We start from the raw sequence: 18,075 nt of genomic DNA, 5'->3' as shown, positions 1-18,075 counted from the left end.
TTCACCATACTTAAGGAACTGGAGTCCCCCATCCCTACTCCTGACATCTGCACCAAGGACAAACAATGGTGTTCAGACATACAACATGCATTATCCAACAAGGTAACCACCCTCCAAAACAAAATAGCCCCAAAACAAGCCTCCCTTAACCTCACCTCTCACACTGCTGAAATGACTCATGACACACCTCCTAATGAACCTCCTAAGGAAACCTTACCTGACCCCCCCACCTGTTTTAACTTTACCAAAACTACTAGACTCAAGGTAGAAAAAGTTATTCTCTCCCTCAAGCCCATCCAATTGCAAGGGTGACATCTGCCCAGCTCAGCTCATTAAGGATGCAGCAAAAGAGATCTTTCCCCATTCATTTATAAACTTATTATCGCCTCCTTTACTTCCGGCACCATCCCCACTAACCTTAAGCAATCATGGGTACTCCCTCTGCTAAAAACACTTGATCCACTTATACCGACCATTTACCGCCCCATAACGACAGTGCCATTTCTCTTAAAAATATTGGACAAGGTTGCATACCTCCAAATCCAGAGATATCTTGAACTGCACAAACTCCTAGGAGCACGTCAATCTGGTTTCCGCCCCCAGCATGGAACTGAGACTGCCCTTGTAGACTTGAAGTCACAGATTGATGAGCTGAGAGACAAAGGTAAAACAGCCCTCCTCTTACTGCTTGACCTATCTGTGGTCCACAAGGTCCTATGTAGCCACTTAGATTCAGCTGCCCACTTTTCTCCAGAGGCTATAGCATGGCTTGAATCATTCTCAAGTGACAGGACGATGAGTCTTTTCCACCTCAGCAGCAGCAGACCCTATCCCCATCACCTGTCCTGTGGAGTGCCCCAGGGCTAATGCATCTCACCCACACTGTACAATATATTTACTAAGCCCCTTTTCGATGATCTGGAGCATCTCGGTATCACCTACACTAACTATGCAGATGATACCCAGATTCTCCTCCTACTTTCCGGGGATTACGACAAGGATTTGGCCTTGGTGAATAGTGTACCTCATCATCCAGGCATGGATGGCCACACATTGTCTATGCCTGAATGATGACAAGACAGAGCTCATCATCTTGTGTACCCATGCCAATCTCAAGAAATTAGGACAGGACTATTCATCCTTTATAATTGATGGTAACCCTATTAAAGTGGCCAAGGAGGTGAAGACCCTCGGCTTCTACCTTGATGCCACTCTTTCCCTCTCCAAACAGGTGAATGCCCTGGCGTCCACCACGGCGTACATCTGTAAGATCATTAAAAATGGCAAACTGTTTCCCTCCAATGACAATTGCATCATCCTGGCTAGAGCCCTTATACTTTCTAGGCTCGATCATTGCAATGCCCTCTATATTGGTGCCAACAAATCCATCATAGATAGGCTACAAATACTTCAAAATAACACCTTGAGAGCGGCACTTGGTGTGGCCAAAAGAGCACACATATCCACAATCAGGAGTGAAAATAACTGGCTCGCTACGTATAATAAAATACAATTAAAGACCGATTGCCTGACGCATAAAGCTCTGAATAATGCCAACCCTGGTTATCTCATGGACAGACTCCATAGAAGAATATCCTCCAGACCTACGAGACAAACTAATTCCATCTGCTTGAACACCCCTAGATTTAAGCTTTCTAAAGTTGGTGGTTGCAGCTTCACCGTCAAAGCTTCCCAACTTTGCAACTCCTTGCCACACTACATCAGAGAAGACCAACCTTATACAAAGTTCAGACTAAGCCTTACCAACTGGCTCAAATCCACTGATGTGTAAAGACCTTGCAAGAAATTCATACCTTCATCATGTATATTAATCCTACTGCTTGTGTTGTAATTTTTGTACATGCTTCCTGTTCCTTGTCCTTATAATCTTGTATTGTAATTGTGTATTTTAATTTTAATTTTCCTGTATTTTTTGTACATACATCTTGTGAACCTAGCATTTTCTGGATCTGCTGCCCCCTGTTACCTTAGGGTTTGGTGCGCATTACAAATGTTTAAACAAACACTGTTCTCTGGTAGCCCCTCATGGTTTATGGGTTTGTCCCCCCCATGGTGTTTTATCTGGTCTATGCAAGTCACAAATGGGCCTGCAGATATTTTGTTCAGCCTTTTATTATCTCCCCTTTCCGGAGTGTCTCAGAGCTTGACTGTCCTCCTCCCTCTACTTGGCATTAACCGCTTTTGTGCAGTGGTATTCTTTGGAGAAGGCAGCCACTATTGTCATGATGGAAACTTGTTTCTTGGGCCGTCAGTTCCATTCCTCTGCTACTCCGTACTTGTGCTGGGGTTTGGGCATGGGAGTGTGCTGCTTCGGCAGCGGTTCAGGCTCTCTGCATGGGAGACCTCGTGGTCTGGGGCTCTCTGGGGTCGGTAGTGTTCTGTGGTTTTTCGGATGGGCCTTTGATAACCTTAACCCAAAGCAGGCCCACCACTTAAGCGAGTGCACGTTTGTATGCAGAACAGGTTTTATTGTACAATTGTCCAGGGAGGCGGTAGATGACGCTGCAGAGTAAAACTAACCGAAGTCTACCTGAACCACACAAGTTGACACATTACATACATGGTTGCAACAGTTAGAACATGCCCAACTATTTTATTACATTCCACCCCCACATGTGATTGGTTAAAACCCACACAAAGAAATCCCATCCTTTCCAATTTCCCCATTCTCGTTGGTGGCTGTTAACTTATCCACCATCTTCAGCTCATGTATAGAACACATCTCTTTTTAGGATTTGTCTGTGGTAGGTCATGACATCATCATCATACAGTTATACATTCACATAGAAACATAATGCATTACAAGTCCCAGCTGGTCTGAGTCCTCTTTATCCTAAATGTAATTTGCCCATGGTTTGCTCATGCTCAAACGACATGAGAGCAGAATAATCAGGTTCCCTTTGAACTGTAGATGACCATCTCACACACCCCTGCTTTGGCGTTATTGGAAAATTCTAATCTGACTACTATTTCAGCACGCATGGCACATCCTTAAAACAATCAAAACACATGGTATCAGTCAATGGTATTGAGTATCAGTCACGGTATTGAGTATCAGTCAACCGTGGTCTCAGATGTCCTTCACATTTGTGAGTCAAAAACAAATGCCCGGACTCGTCTCCAAGCCCTCATTCACTCAAGAGATTACATCTGCTTTCTGCAATACTGCCAGGCCATAAACCGTTGCTGGTTTGTTAGCCGGGGTGACCATCAGCTAAAGTCATAGTTACTCATTTACCCTTTCTCTGAAACTCTGCAAAACCAGTTTCTCAAAGTCACTTCAAATTCATCTTGCGTAACTCTGACTGCTGTGTTTTAATCCATTTATAAAAACACTACATGTAGATTTATAAATTCCCTGTGTATGTATATTAGTGTTTATGCATGTTTATTAACTGTCATTATTTTCTTCACAGTGGGTTCTCTATGACCAGCCCCCTTCCTTGCATGCGCATTATGAAAGACCTTGGTGCCGGCTTCTAGAACACCAATCAGGATTGTGTTTTATATTTCATTTGGCGGTTTTGGCATTCATCTTTCCATACCCGTGCAAATCTAACATGTATCAGCTTCAACACAAAGTAACATATCCTATTCACATTTCACTACGCTGTCCGCATATATAAAATTGCAACCTTGTGCCCATTTTGCAGCACCCCCAGTCACAAATATTGCACGTGCAACATGAACCCCTCTTCATCATTGGGACCTTTTCTGACCACCCCAACAGTGGGCTCCGAGTCCTCTCCACCCACCACGTATGCAATGTGATCCTGCCTCCAGGATGTGCTGGGTCTGCGCTGCAGGTTAGTCTTCTGCTGAGCACAGTGTTACTCGGACTGGCTCCTGCCCCATGACAGGTTTCCTGCACAGAGGCTCCTCCTCTTCAGCGAAGGGTATCAACCCTTTTATACCTCTCTCTTTAACAAGAGACACAATTCCTTTGGTTCTGAGTTTGTTAGTAACCAAACAAAGCAGATTTAAGGCACCTGATTTGTGATCAGATCCCTCATATCCAACAAACACTGTGGTTACTGGTGTAAAGGTAGATGTTGTAGATTTATCTACTGGGGCTTCCTTGTCCCCCAAGGGTGAGGTCACACCCTCAGTGATGTCCTGCTTGCTCAGTCCTCTAGGGAGTGTTTTACGTAGCGGGCTCACCTCCCTAGTTCCTAAGGGGTGGCTCCCCCGTAAGGAGAAGGGACAAACTGGATTTGTCGAATGCCTCTTCCGTGGAACTATAGCTAGCTCCCCTCTACCTCTCAAGCCCATAATGGTTCACCTGCTTCCTCTAAGACTTCTTCACGTGATGATTGCCTGGGGATAATTTTATAAGTATTTATCTCTGGGGTCTTGTTGCAGGAGATCGAGAAATGATGGAAAGTCTGTTCTCATACTTACTTCTGATAGCCCAGAAACTACGGAGATTCTGGCATTTAGAAGGTTCAGTAAATGTCTGTATTATTGCTTTGTACCTTACTGATTATCTTGCTGCTTTATTCTGTCTTTATTGATTCTTAATTGTTTTACATGTTTCTGTTTTCTGTTCCTTCCTTCCCTCTTTGCTTTGTTCTCCTCCCTCATTTTCTTCTCCCCGTCACCTCATTGTCATTTTGTTTTTTACAGGCAGCAATTCTTGCCACGAAGCTGAAATTGCAGCAGGATCTGGATATGGAGAAGGTGAGCTTTATCAATCAACATTATGTGGATGAGAAGCCAGATGCCAGCTCCCCAGTTATTTTTGTTCTTTATAGGAATATGTATCATACTTAAACCTTCCAATTGCCTTGAGAATGTGCTATGTAAAGCATGTAACATGTCGGCAATAAGGCGTGACAAAGGAAATCCACACATTGGTGCTTTGCTGTAAATGTACCTCTCCTCTTTTTCACTCATTAAAAGAATAGTGATAACAATAATAGAAATGGTATTTTAAATACCTTTTATTTTTTAAAATTCCACTTAATTATAGGGCATCATATGAGATAATTACTGTATAGCTTAAATACTCAATATGTAGCCTATGCCCTTCTTTATATGTATTCGGTGCTGCAAACATCCAATAGAATCCCTACTCATAGTTATGTTGTATTTTTTTTAATAAAGGACCATATGTTATTACTGTTACTACTATACTCTTAATGGTCCCTTTAATGTTTGACCTGCCTTTTTACTTTTGGCTATTGGGTGGTACATAAGCGCCATATATATGTCAAACCTTTTGCTTTGGAGTACAGATAGAAGGAAGATGACATGTGAGGAGGGACACACAGCTTGTGGGTGTATTTTGGTAATTTACTCCCTGCACGGACTGCCCTAGCCACTCAAATGACTATGGCTATTCCCACCCACTATCTGCTCCTCGCTGCCCAAAACACACTGTCCGGATTTTCCCCAAACCTCTTGTCCTCTCCTCACTTCCTGCAGACAAGGCACTCTCTGGGTAGGACATCAGTAGACAAAGTACACTTGTTTCTGCAGCCTGGGTTGGGATTTTGACAACAGGCTTGCCCTATACCAGTCTGCTGTAGCATTTTGCCTATATAAGGGGGAGTGACCCTCCTCTTAATGGATTCATCTTTGGACTCCAAGACAAGGATTCACCTGGAATTCTGTCGGGGAAACAGTCTATTCCAAGGTCCTCTGTTATAGAGGGGAGGGCATAAGGCTTCAGGGAAGAGACCAGCTCTACCCATCCCAAAGCCACATTTGGGGTGAAACCTGTGCGGACAAGACATACTGCAACTGAGACACTGGTAACCAGGATCCTGCCACTGGAGTTGACAGAAATCCTGCAAGTGCCCTCTACAAACCTGCCTGGTTGGTAGGGGCAGAAGGAAGGACTTGTCATGCTACCAAGACTGTGGACTGCGTCCCAGCAATCACAGAACCAAGGAAACAACCCCTGGCTCTCACTGCATTTCCAAACCGCCTCAACGCTGGTCTGGGCTTGTTTGCTGTCCAAGCTGCTGCAAGGGAACCATCAGAGTCATCTCTGTCATTGATGGTCGACTGCTGCATCTCAAAGAGAATTGGCTGACAGTCACCGAAACTCTACTATTTCCACATTTGAGACCAGCTGACTCTTCTAGCATCCCCAGCCAAACACTGCAGCTAGGTCGATAGCTTTTTACAGCTTCAAGTCAAGACACCAACACAGTGTTGAGCCAGCTTAGCCCACACAACCGAACACAAGTTTCTGATTCTTTGCACACAAAGCTACCAAATCTTCCAGTGCCGCTGACCGAACATTGCTTGCCATCCCCAGCATCTTCAACCTGACACCAATTGCTGCATCGTTGGGACCCATTGCCGACACTACCTGACTCCACCCCAGCTTGGTGCCAAAAATGCCCAGTTTGGTGCTGAAAAGCTTGGCTTGAACAAGAAGATGAGGGTTTTGAAGAGGCTCTGTCCCGCTCGCCTGCCGTAAAGGTTCCTAGTGACTTTTAAGCAGCCCTTCTTGATGTTTGAAAGACTTCTTTATGAACTTGACATTTCTCTGCTGAACGATTTACATGTGCACCCCCATCTTCCAACCTAGAATGCCCTTTATTTTTAAGTCTGTTTTCTCTGTGTTTTCCCTTACATAGCAGGGCCAGTGATTGTAATAGTTTTTGTACAGTGCTTATACACAAGTGAAGTGCTTCAAAGCGCTGCAAGCGGGAAGGGAGCAAGGGAATACAGTAGTCATTCTTAGGCCTTGAGGTTTCCGAATGATCTAACACAAAAGTAACTAGCATACTAGGCTTGACTGCATATCTCCTAGTGCAAGTGCATGAAGTGTTTCAGGCGTAAACAAACTAGGGAGGGGAGACAAACGGGGGACAAGTCAGAATTTACTAGTCTAGTAATTTCAGGTCATGCAAGTGTACAGACGGAGTGCTAGGGGGTTGGGGGACAAGTGCGCCAAGTCCAGCAGGGCCCTGGGTTAAGTGAAGAGAGGTTACCCCTCTCATGGAATGTATGCTGAAAGTGCAGTAGTGCTGAACATAGTGCCGAGGCCCAGAGGCAAGTGCAAAGACTGGCAGGGGAGCCTGGGACCTGTGAGGCTCTGGAGGTGAACCAGGCGACCAGTTAGCAACAACTGAACAGTTAGGGAAGAGAAGGAGGTTATCAGGGGAGAGGGAGAGAGGAAGAGAAGAGGAAGGTCTTGAGGAGTTTCCAGAACTTAAGGAGCTCCGGCTCAAGGTAGAGAAAGACGCATAGGCTGTTCTAGAGGGAGGCACCTGGAGAGGATAAAGATCTACCCCCAGATATCTGCTTGGAAAACGGCTCACCCGCAAATAGTTGGAGGACGACGAGCGGAGCGTTCTAGAAGGAGAGTATTTCGGAAGAGAGCATTGTAGATGGTGCGGGCCCCGGCCTCATAAAGCCTTTTGGACTATGCAGAGGGTCTTGAACTTGATCCTAGCGGCTACAGGGAGCCAGTGGAGAGATGTCCGTACTGGAAAGATGCAGTCCCTGGGCTTGCGGTTCTGTTCTGGATAAGTGGTAGCAAACGGAGAGTAGAAGTAGGAAGATTTAGAAAGAGGCTTTTGCAGTAGTCCAGCCTAGAGAGAACCAGGGCTCTGGAGATGGTGCACCTTTGGGGGGGAGTGAGAAAAAGTAGAGTACCCGTGAGGAGGTGCAGCTGGTAGCAGTTTTATTTGGAGATGTCTGAGATGTGTGCGAGGAGGAGGAGAGAGTGGAGTCAAAAATGACCCACAGATTTTTTTGCCTCACTAGCAGGTGGGGGTGCAGGGCCAAGGGCGGGCCGGCCAGTGAGAAATTGGGAAAGTGGGAGCAGGGGTCCCAGTGAGAAATTGGGAAAGTGGGAGCAGGGTTCCCAATGAGGATGATCTCTATCTTACTGGCATTGAGGCAGAGCTCATTAGCAGCACACCAAGACTGAATTGCGGACAGACAGGATTGAGTGAGGAGGAGGAAGAGGCTGAGAGTAGCCTGAAAGAGAGCTGTGTGTCATCCGCATAGCACTGAAAGTCAGAGGTGACAATAGAGATCCTGTGGGCCAGAGGGGCCATGTAGACATTGAAGAACCAAGGGATTAGTTTAGATCCCTGGGGGGGGACCACAAGTAGAGAGGGTGATGGAGCAGAGAAAGGACCCAAGTTCCACCTGGGAAGGACGGTCTGAGAGAAAAGAGGCAAGCCTTGCCAGGGCCAGATCTGTGATGCCCAGGTATTCCCGGAGACGGGAGATCAGGATGTTGTAGTTTACTGTGTCGAAGGCAGAAGAGCGATCGAGAAGAATGAGGACAGGAGGAGAGTTAGTCAAGATTTGAGAGCAGGTCTTCACGGGTGTTCAGATGAGAAGTTTCCATGCCTCTGGGTGCTCTAAAGCCAGATTGATGGTCATGGAGACAACCAACGGATTCAGTGTGGTAGGGTAGGCTGAGAGATAGTTAATTTCTCTAGGAGTTTGCCCAGGAAAGGAGTGACCGAGATCGGGCGATTAGTGTTTTATTAGTTCTGTGCTTTTTAGTTAAATTAAAGATCCTGTTTTTTTTTATAGAAGCTTAGACATTTTTATTTTGGTACCATTGTACTATTCTTTTTTGTGTGGCGTCTGTGCTAGCTCACGCACCTCCTGAAGAATATAGTCTGCCCTCGGCCCACATTACTTAAAGATTTGAATGTGGTGTTTCGAGGGCATTGGGTCCTCCGACGTATTCCATATCTATGACAGGTAATCACCACAGCTGTGCTGCTTCGGAAAATTTTCTGCGTCGATGACGTCGATACGCTGTCCTCGAGGGCCTCCGTCGAGCTGACGTCACCGGATGTTCTAAGTAGGACGCACGACGCCTGTAGCCTCAGTTCCGTTTTTTCCGTGAAAATGTTCGCTTCGGAGATCTCGGTGTGCCTCGGTTCTTCTGAGTTCTATCGTTTCTTCGAACCAGTTTGTTTGTGGTGATTTCCATGATGTCTTCGTCGTCTTCTATCCCGCAGCCGGGTTTCAAGAAATGTCGGGACTGCAGTTCCAAGATGTCGCTGACAGACCCGCACAACGCCTGCCTCTGGTGCCTCGGTGAGGACCACGCCATGGACGATTGTGACGATTGCCAGGTGTTAACTTCGAAGGCCTTGCGGGAGCGTAATAAGAAGCTTTCTGTCGGTAAGGTATCCAAGCCCCAGAAGTCAAAATCCACTGGGCTTTCGACTGACGATTCGAGGGGGACTCTCCGCATCGTCAGCGTAAATCCAGTGGGTCTCGGTCCCAGAGCGGGTCCCGCCATTCTTCTACCTCTTCGAGGCACTCATGGAAGCACCATCATCGGTCGCCTTCCTCGTCCGAAGACTGCGCCCGTCGGCGGGTTGCTTGTCCCACCAAGCATTCCACTCCTCCAGAATGGGCTTCATTCCATAAGGAGATGATGGCGATTTTTCAGTCGCAGGGCTCCGTTCCGTCTGCGCCGGCAGGGAACGTGATAGAGATGCTGTTCGCACGCCTTCGGGCTCGAGCGGTCATCGCGATCACCTGGAACCTTTGAGGTCCTGGTCGGACAAGGTGGATCGCTCTAGCCATGCCCGCTCCAGGTCCCGGTCCTCGGTGCCATCGAGACCGTCTGAGCCTGTGCGGTCTTCGCTGAAGACGTGCCTTCGGTGCCAAGACCGTCGAAGGACTCTCTCGGGGCTCCGCCTCCTAGGAAGCCATTGGCGTCGAGGCTGTCGAAGGACATACTCGGGGCTCCGCCCTCGAGGCCTGTGTCGAAGCCATCGGCGCCACGCTCGACGCCGATTCCGTCAACGGCTTCGACGCCTTTCGAGGAGGATTTTTCGGAGGTGCCCCGGAGACCAGTGGAAACACAGAGAAAGGCCCTGCAGAAGTCAGTAAGGCCTGTATTCAAGCCTTTTTCTGTGCCCTCATCCAGTGATTTATTCCAGCCTCTGGATTTCATCTCTGAGGTGGATGAAGGGTCTGATGAAGGTATGGTTCCTGAAGAGATTCCTGACGAACTCATGTCTGGTCATAGCCAGCTAGAAGACCTGCGTCAGTCCTTGCATGATGCCAGTAGTCTGGACATCTCTCCGGAGGTGGAGTTCGGTAGGCCAGAGCCTGGTACGCATCCCGAGTACTCGTACCGGCGCCTTATGTCGAGGGTGACGGAATACTTGGGGTGGTCTGCGCCACCAGTGGATTTTCTGCAGGATGACCTGACGAATATCCTTGACCAAGGTCCCCCAACTGACCCGGTAATGCCATTCCATATGGCCTTGCAAAGAAGGGTGGCAGAGGCTTGGACGACTCCGGAGAATCTCCCGGGAGTGAGCAAGTCTTTGCCGAAGAAATACCGTCAGGCCGTTAGCGACCCCAGCTACTTGACTACGCACCCCACTCCGGAGAGTTTGGTGGTGCAGGCGGCTACGGCCCTGGCAAAACAGGCATCGTACCCTACCATCCCTCCTGATAGGGACGACAAATGTTTTGATGGCTGGGCGAAGAAAGTGTTTTCTTCAGGGGGTATGGCTTTACAGGCAGCCAACTCTGTGTGTGCCTTAGCACATTTCGCTCATACTCTGTGCAACTGTGTCTCTTTGGCGGCTGAACACATTTCCGAAGGGGAGGAACGGGATGGCTTTCTTGCTCTTGTCCAGGATGGCAAGGATGCCATGTGTGAATCCGTTCAGTCGGGTCTGGACATGGCAGATTGTGTCAGCCGGTCCATGGCCGCGAGCACCGTAATGCGCAGATTTGCGTGGTTGCGGAAGTCGGGGTTTGCTCCTGAAGTACAAGCCTGGCTTCTCAACATGCTCTTTGATGGTGAACATCTTTTTGGCAGCAAGGCTGATGAGAGCCTTGAGAGGTTGCAGACCTCCAAAGTTGCAGCGAAGTCGTTGAGCGCTGCAGTTAGCCAACCTCTGCCTTTTCGTCCTAGGGGACAGCAATGGAGGGAAGGTTCCTTTCAATATTACTCGTCCTTCGGTAGATAGAGAGGAGCTGCAAGGCAAAGGGGCCACCGTAGGATTACCAGAGGTGGAAAACAAGGTACTCGAGGTGCCAGGGCCGCTCGGGCAGTTGCCTCTTTACCTTCAGGCAATGCCGCAGCCGCTTCACCTCAGTCATGAGGCCATGTCCCATGGTTCGCCGATTGGGGGGGAAGGCTGGCGCAGCATCTTGTAGAATGGCGTGCCATTACTTCAGATGTGTGGGTTCTGGAGATCATAGCCCACGGCTACTGCCTTCCTTTCCGGCAGAGGCCTCACGACAATCCACCAGCGAATCTCTCTTTGAGGAGTCCGGATCCGCTCCTTGCGCAGAAAATAAAATCCCTGCTGGAGAAAGGTGCCATAGGACTGGTGCCTGTAGCGGGGAGGAACAAGGGATGGTATTCCCCTTATTTTTTGATTTCGAAGAAAGACGGAGGATTGAGACCCATCATGGACTTGCATGGTTTGTACAAGCTCCTCAGGAAGGACAAGTTCAAGATTGTTACTCTCTCTCTCAAGTCCTCCAGGTCCTTCAACTTCAGGACTGGTTGGTGTCTCTCGACCTCAAGGACACTTACTTTCATGTGCCGATCCATCCGAAGCACAAAAAATACCTGATGTTCGCGGTTGGCGACTCGCACTTTCAGTTTCGGGTCCTGCCATTTGGATTGACCTCCGCCCGAGGGTTTTCACCAAGCTCATGGTGGTATTGGCAGCGTATCTCAGGAAAGTGGGGGGATTCACGTCTACCCCTACCTGGACGATTGGTTGATCAGGGGGAGCTCTCCCGAGCAACTCCTGGATCATCTGTCAGTCACCTGCCACTCCCTTCACAAGCTGGGCTTCTCCCTCAACTTAAAGATGTCCCACTTGATGCCAACGCAGCGGCTCCAGTACATCGCAGCAGTGCTCGACACGTCCCTGGGGCAGTGTTTCCCTCCCCAGGTGAGGGCTCATCACATTCAGCAGATGGCGCACAAGTTTCAACATGCCTAGAGTCTCCCGGCGTTAGAGTTCTTGAGGTTGCTCTGCCTCATGGCATCCTCCATTCTTCTGGTGCCAGAGGCCAGGTCCGGATGAGATCTCTGCAATGGGCTCTCAAGATGCAGTGGGCAGTCCTCCGGCAGGATGTCGGACCCGTTCAGGTGCCGCCCTCGGTCGCCCAGGATCTTCTGTGGTGGGCCGTCGAAGGCAATCTGATGAGGGGGCTCCATTTTGGCTACCCTGGCCGGAGATGACGATCATGACGGACGCATCCCTCACAGGATGGGGAGCTCATGCCAACGAGTTGACAGTCAGCAGTCGTTGGTCTCTGTTGGAGTCCAGACTCCATATCATTCTGTTGGAGCTGAGGGCCATCAGGCTTGCCCGCCGACTGTGCGAGGAAAGAATGTCCTGATTCTGACGAACAATACAGTGGCCATGCACTACCTCAACAAGGGTCACCTCCTCTGTGCAGGGAGGCGATGCAGCTCTGGTTCTGGGCCATCCAGCAGGAAATCTCGATCTAGGCAGTTTATCTGGCCGGAGACGAAAACGAGACGGCGGACGCTCTGAGCAGGCAGAGCGTGATATCTCACAAGTGGGAGCTGGCTCAGGAGATTCTCCTGGAGATCTTCCCCTTTGGGGGACCCCACAAGTGGATCTCTTCGCCTCCAGTGTCAACCGGAAGTGCGAAAGGTTCTGCTTGCGGGAATTTCCTCCAAGAGGAGCCTCAGGGGACGCGTTCGTGGTGGAGAGGTCCTTCCCACTGCTGTACGCGTTTCCTCCAGTCCCCGTCATCCCGCAAGTGCTGTGGAGGTTACGGGGGTTTGGTTCCCGGATGATCCTCATTGCTCCGGCATGGGCCCAGAGAGCGTGGAACCTGGACCTTCTCGACTTGTCCATCTACCCTCCACGCCGTCTTCCCTACCGAGACAATCTGCTCTCACGGGAGGGGGGTCAGGTTCTCCATCCAGAGGTCAGATCCCTCAACCCTCATGCTTGGCTTATGAAAGGTTGAGGTATAAGGATTGGGACCTCCCTGAAGACGTGATGGAGGTGTTGCTTTCGGCCAGACGGCCTGCAACAAAGTCCCTGTACCATTGCCGTTGGAGAAAGTTCTGCGACTGGTGCAGGGTTAAGAATGTGGATCCTTTTTCATGTGACATTCCTGTGGTTCTATCTTTTTTGCTTTCGTTAGCCCACAAGGGCCTGCAAGTGGGTACCATTAAAGGTTACCTGGCAGCGCTGTCCATATTTAAGCGCTCGTCTGAGGAGTGTTCTTATTTCAAAATTTCTTTTAATTTCTCAGTTTCTGAAAGGACACACTAATGTGTTTCCACCGTCACCTTTCCAGGTGCCCGGTTGGGATTTGAACCTTGTTCTAAAATTCCTAATGGGTGCTCCCATTTGAGCCTTTACATTCTTGTCCTTTGAGACTGTTAACCCTTAAAACTGTATTTTTAGTTGCGGTTACTTCCGCTCGCAGAGTGATTGAGTTGCAGGCACTTTCTGTTAAGCCACCCTTCATGGTGTTTCATAAGGACAGGGTTGTCCTTAGGGTTCGTCCTTCCTTTCTTCCGAAAGTGGTGTCGGAATTTCATTTAAGCCAGAAGGTCATTCTTCCGGCATTTTATCCTCCTCCGCATCCTGGTAAGGAAGAGGAGAGGCCCCATAGGATGGAGCCTAGGAGAGCTTTAAGTTTCTACATTTCACGCATGTCCCGGGTCAGAGTGGACGATCAGCTCTTTATAGGTTACACTGGAAGGCGGTTGGGACAAGCTGATACTAAGCAGACTTTGTCTAGATGGATTATCTTGGCAATTTCTGAATGTTACCACTCAGTGGGTAACAACCCTCCGGTAGGCTTGCGGGCCCATTCTCCTAGGGGTATGGCGGCTTCTACTGCCCTGCAGAGGGGTGTTCCTATTCGTAATATTTGTGAAGCAGCCACATGGGCTTCGGTCCATACTTTTGTAAAACACTACTCTCTAGATTCTATCCATGGGCAGGATCTGGCCTTTGGCAAGGCTGACCTTTACTCTGCAATTTAATTGTAAAATCGGCCGTAAAAAAAGTGTCCCTTAATGACACTCTCCCTTCAAAAACACCAGATAAGCCCATGCTTACAGATCTCACTCGCTTCAACTTCTCTAAAGTCACGATTCTCGAAGTAGAAAACGCATCTTGTCTCTGAAACCTTCCAACTGTCAGGGAGACCTGTGCCCGGCGCAGCTCATCAAGGATGCCGCCCGAGACCTCTCCCCCTTCATCACAAAACTAATTAATGCCTCCTTCACCACTGGCTCCATCCCCACCAATCTGAAACAATCCTGGGTACTTCCACTATTAAAAAAACCCACACTTGACCCAGCCACACCCACTAATTACAGACCTATAACGACCGTTCCCTTTCTACTAAAAATCCTGGACAAGGTTGCCTGTGTACAAATTTAGAAGTACCTCGAAGAACACCATCTACTAGGTTCCAGACAATCGGGGTTCCGCCCTCAACATAGGACTGAAACTGCTCTCATTGACTTGAAAGCTCAGATCGATACGCTTAGAGACAACGGCCAAGTTGCCCTACTCCTCCTCCTCGATCTGTCTGCAGCTTTCGACCTGGTCCATCACTCTGTCCTCTGCACACATCTCCGTACATCAGCTCATTTCTCTACTGAGGCCATCACTTGTATTACCTCTTTTCTCAACGGTAGAACCATGAGGGTCTTCTCACCCACAGCGGGGGTAGACCCTAGACCAATCACTTGTGGTGTCCCACAAGGCTCCTGTGTCTCCCCCACATTGTACAATATATTTACCAAGCCCCTTTTCGATGATTTGGATCATCTCGGTATCACCTACACTAACTATGCAGATGCTACCCAGATCCTCCCTCCGCTTTCTGGAGATTATGGAAAGGATTTGGCCTTGCTAAATAGGGTGTACATCATCATCCAGGCATGGATGGCCATACATGAACTATGCCTGAATGATGATAAAACAGAATTTATCATCCTAGGCACTACATCCAGCTTAAAGAAACTTGGCCCTGCCTACAACTCTTTCATGATCGATGGTAACAACACCGGGGTTGGACAAGAGGTCAAAACTTTGGGTTTTTACCTGGACTCTAATTTCTCCTTCATAAGACAGGTGAGCTCCCTGGCTTCATCCAGGGCCTATACGTGTAAATTAATTCGCACAGCTAAACCATTTCTATCTGACACCAGCTACCTTACCCTCGCTAGAGCCCTTATACTGTCCCACCTGGACTATTGTAATGCCCTCTATCTGTGATCCTCCAAGGCTACCACTAGCAAACTACAAACTCTTCAAAATAACGCTCTCAGAGCGGCTTTGGGCATCTCCAGAAGAGATCACATCTCAGGACTCGGTTAACCGAACTGGCTTTCCATCAATGACAAAATTCTCTTAAAAACTGCATCGCTCACTCACAAATCCCTCAATAACGCTGCCCCTAATTACCTAATCAATAGATTCCATAGACAGTCCTCCCTGAGACCTACCAGAACTGCCTACAAAGACTGCCTCTCTGTCCCTAACTTTAAACGTTCCACCATAGGGTGCAACAACTTCCCAGCGAAAGCAGCCAAACTGTGGAACTCCTTACCACCTAATCTCAGAGTAGACCTGCCCTACCAGAACTTCCTATCCAAGGTAGTTTCATGGCTGAAAACGTAGGCTGTCAAAGATACTCCACTGCCAGGCTGTCCCCTTCTCATGCTACCAGCACACAATGTAACCATGTGTGCCCACTTGTTTATATGTACATAATATCCATGTACTTCATTGTTGATATGTATATACTATTGGTGTAATTTACTGTTCTCTTTGTATACCCTATGACTTGTAACCAAGCTTCGCAATTTCTTGTAAAGGCTGCGCCCCGATACCCTCGGGTACGCTCGCGCATTATAAAGATTAAAAACAAACAAACAATTGGGCATTCTAAATTTCTATATTCTAAATTCTTTCCCTCCTCCAGATGCTAAGACTGCTTTGGTAGTCTGTCATAATCACCTCGAAGAACAGGTTACTCTCTTACCTGGTAACGTTCTTTCGATGGGATGGTCCGACGACGTATTCCATATCACTCCCTCCCTACCTGCCCCGCTACAGAATTTATTATGCGATTGCAGCTTACATTTCCGCAAGGCTTTCTGTGGTCATACTGGCAGACGATTGGTGCCACACGTTCTGGGGAGAAAACTACAACTGAGGCTACGGGCGTTGTGCATCCTACTTATAACATCCGGTGACGTCGGCTCGACGGAGGCCCTCGAGGATAGCGTATCGACGTCATCGACGCAGGCGCCGAAAATTTTCCAAAGCAGCATTACCTGTCATATATATGGAATACGTCATCAGACCGTCCCAGCAAAAGAAAGTTACCAGGTAAGAGAGTAACTTGTTCATCTTCCCGGCTGTGCCCGTTTCACCTTTTTGACTGGGATCACTGCTGTTTAAGTAGTAGTCTAGAGCTAAGTAGGCTCTTTAGCCGCTACTCATCCATGTTCTCCTGTGGAGCAGTAAACATTTCATCACAATCACTGCATGTGAATGCAAAATATAGACATCATTCTAAATGTAATTCACCACAGTTGGGTAACTCCAATGTTTTGTGAAGCTGCATGGTGGGGGAGGGGGTCCGGGATAGATGCAGGAAATTGCTCTGTTATATTGGACATCCTATACAGCCTAAGGATTCTTCTAAGTGCTGAGATGATAATGAAATGTGAGGTGGGTTGGAGTGTGAAAATGGGAAGGAGAAATCCAGAGAGGATGCTTCAAGTTCAGAATCTGTGAACAACCTCTGCTGCAAGTCTCATCCTGCTGACGTCTGACGTCTGAGGTCAAAAGTCAGAAGCCAATTGGCTGCTGTTAACTGTATACGACGACAGAATCTCTGAAGATGTTAGTGTATGGAACAGAACCATGGGAGATAAGTAGGTAGGGTAAGTAGGTAAGTAGTCGCAGCTGCTGCAGGTGAAATGCCCTTGGTCATAGATTGGTAGTAAGAAAAGCAGACATCACCGGGTTTGTTAACTAAGCTATTTCTGAAGGGATAGATAATTTGGTTCTACTATGAGTGACAAAACAGAGTAGGAACGTTTTCTGTTGCTATGTGGTGGCATGGATTCTGAGGATACCGTGGGATTGCCTGGGTTTGGCATCCGAGAGACTGCACAGCCTTCGATGATGCCATTGCTGATTTTACTCCTTAGCTATTGGCACCCTAAACCTGGCCCTGTTTGACGAAGACCAAAAGTCTTGAGATACAGCAAGATGTCTAAAGTATTGTGTGATGTTTGATGTCCTGTGTGTAACGCTCTAGGCTATGTGGAGGGGCAGCGCCCAGGAGGGAGGAGGCAGGGGAGGAGACAAGGGGCATCAGGAGTTGAAAGGAGGTAGCGAGGAATAAAGGTGTATTAACTGTCTACGCGTCCTTCCATGTGGGGGACGCTGTGCGGGTTTATGGGCAGTGACACCCGTGGCAATCCCACAAGGTGTCTGCCTGACATAGGGGGCAAAGCTGGCGAGTCCATGCTCGTGCTGGGTCGGCTAAAGTGGTGGCAGACCACTGGCGTGATCCTGTGCAGGGTGGGACAACGGAATATACTGATACGCTGCAGAGAGTGGCAGTGACACTGTAACAGCGGCACACGGCCGCCCGATAGGAGGAAACGCACGTGGCCCTGGAGAAGGCAGGCGAAAGGAAGAGAGCACTTCATGTAACAGCCGCAGCCGCAGAAGCAGCAATCCAGCAACACCTTTGTGCCCGATACCAGTAAAATCTGCACACTGTCTGCAAGATGGTGAGGAAGGTGAAGAGACACACAGGGAGCCAAGCATTTCAGACCAGGACTTCCCAGCCACAGTGGCAGTGACCCTGCCCAACCTAGGTCCCGCAAGATTACAGGAGACACTATCACTACAGCTACCGGGAGCATTCGACTTAACAGACACCAGCAACATGAGATGACGATGGTCGAGGGACTTGGAAGTATATGTAGCGGGGCTTTGCCCGATGGATGACTGCAGAAGGAAGTGTCTACTCACACCAACAGTGGGATCCGCCACAAGAGACATCATTGATGAGCTACCCGAAGACACATTG

At 48.6% G+C, this 18,075-nt stretch overlaps 1 protein-coding gene across 5 annotated transcripts in view; it reads left to right on the top strand.

Moving 5' to 3' along the window:
• EXD3 (exonuclease 3'-5' domain containing 3) overlaps window positions 1-18,075 on the top strand; it is a 3,187,846-nt gene that overhangs the window by 1,048,045 nt on the left and 2,121,726 nt on the right. For all 5 annotated transcript variants that reach the window (XM_069609779.1, XM_069609780.1, XM_069609781.1 and 2 more), the window contains one exon: window positions 4,648-4,701. In XM_069609779.1, the coding sequence (XP_069465880.1) occupies window positions 4,648-4,701 (54 nt within the window). The remainder of the gene's footprint in view (window positions 1-4,647; window positions 4,702-18,075) is intronic.

The sequence above is a fragment of the Ambystoma mexicanum genome, chromosome 8 (assembly GCF_040938575.1).
Source record: "Ambystoma mexicanum isolate Mex_15411 chromosome 8, UKY_AmexF1_1, whole genome shotgun sequence".
Classification (NCBI taxonomy): Eukaryota; Metazoa; Chordata; class Amphibia; order Caudata; family Ambystomatidae; genus Ambystoma; species Ambystoma mexicanum.
Note: the sequence above shows the minus strand (reverse complement) of the source record. Positions and strands in the feature narration are given on the sequence as shown.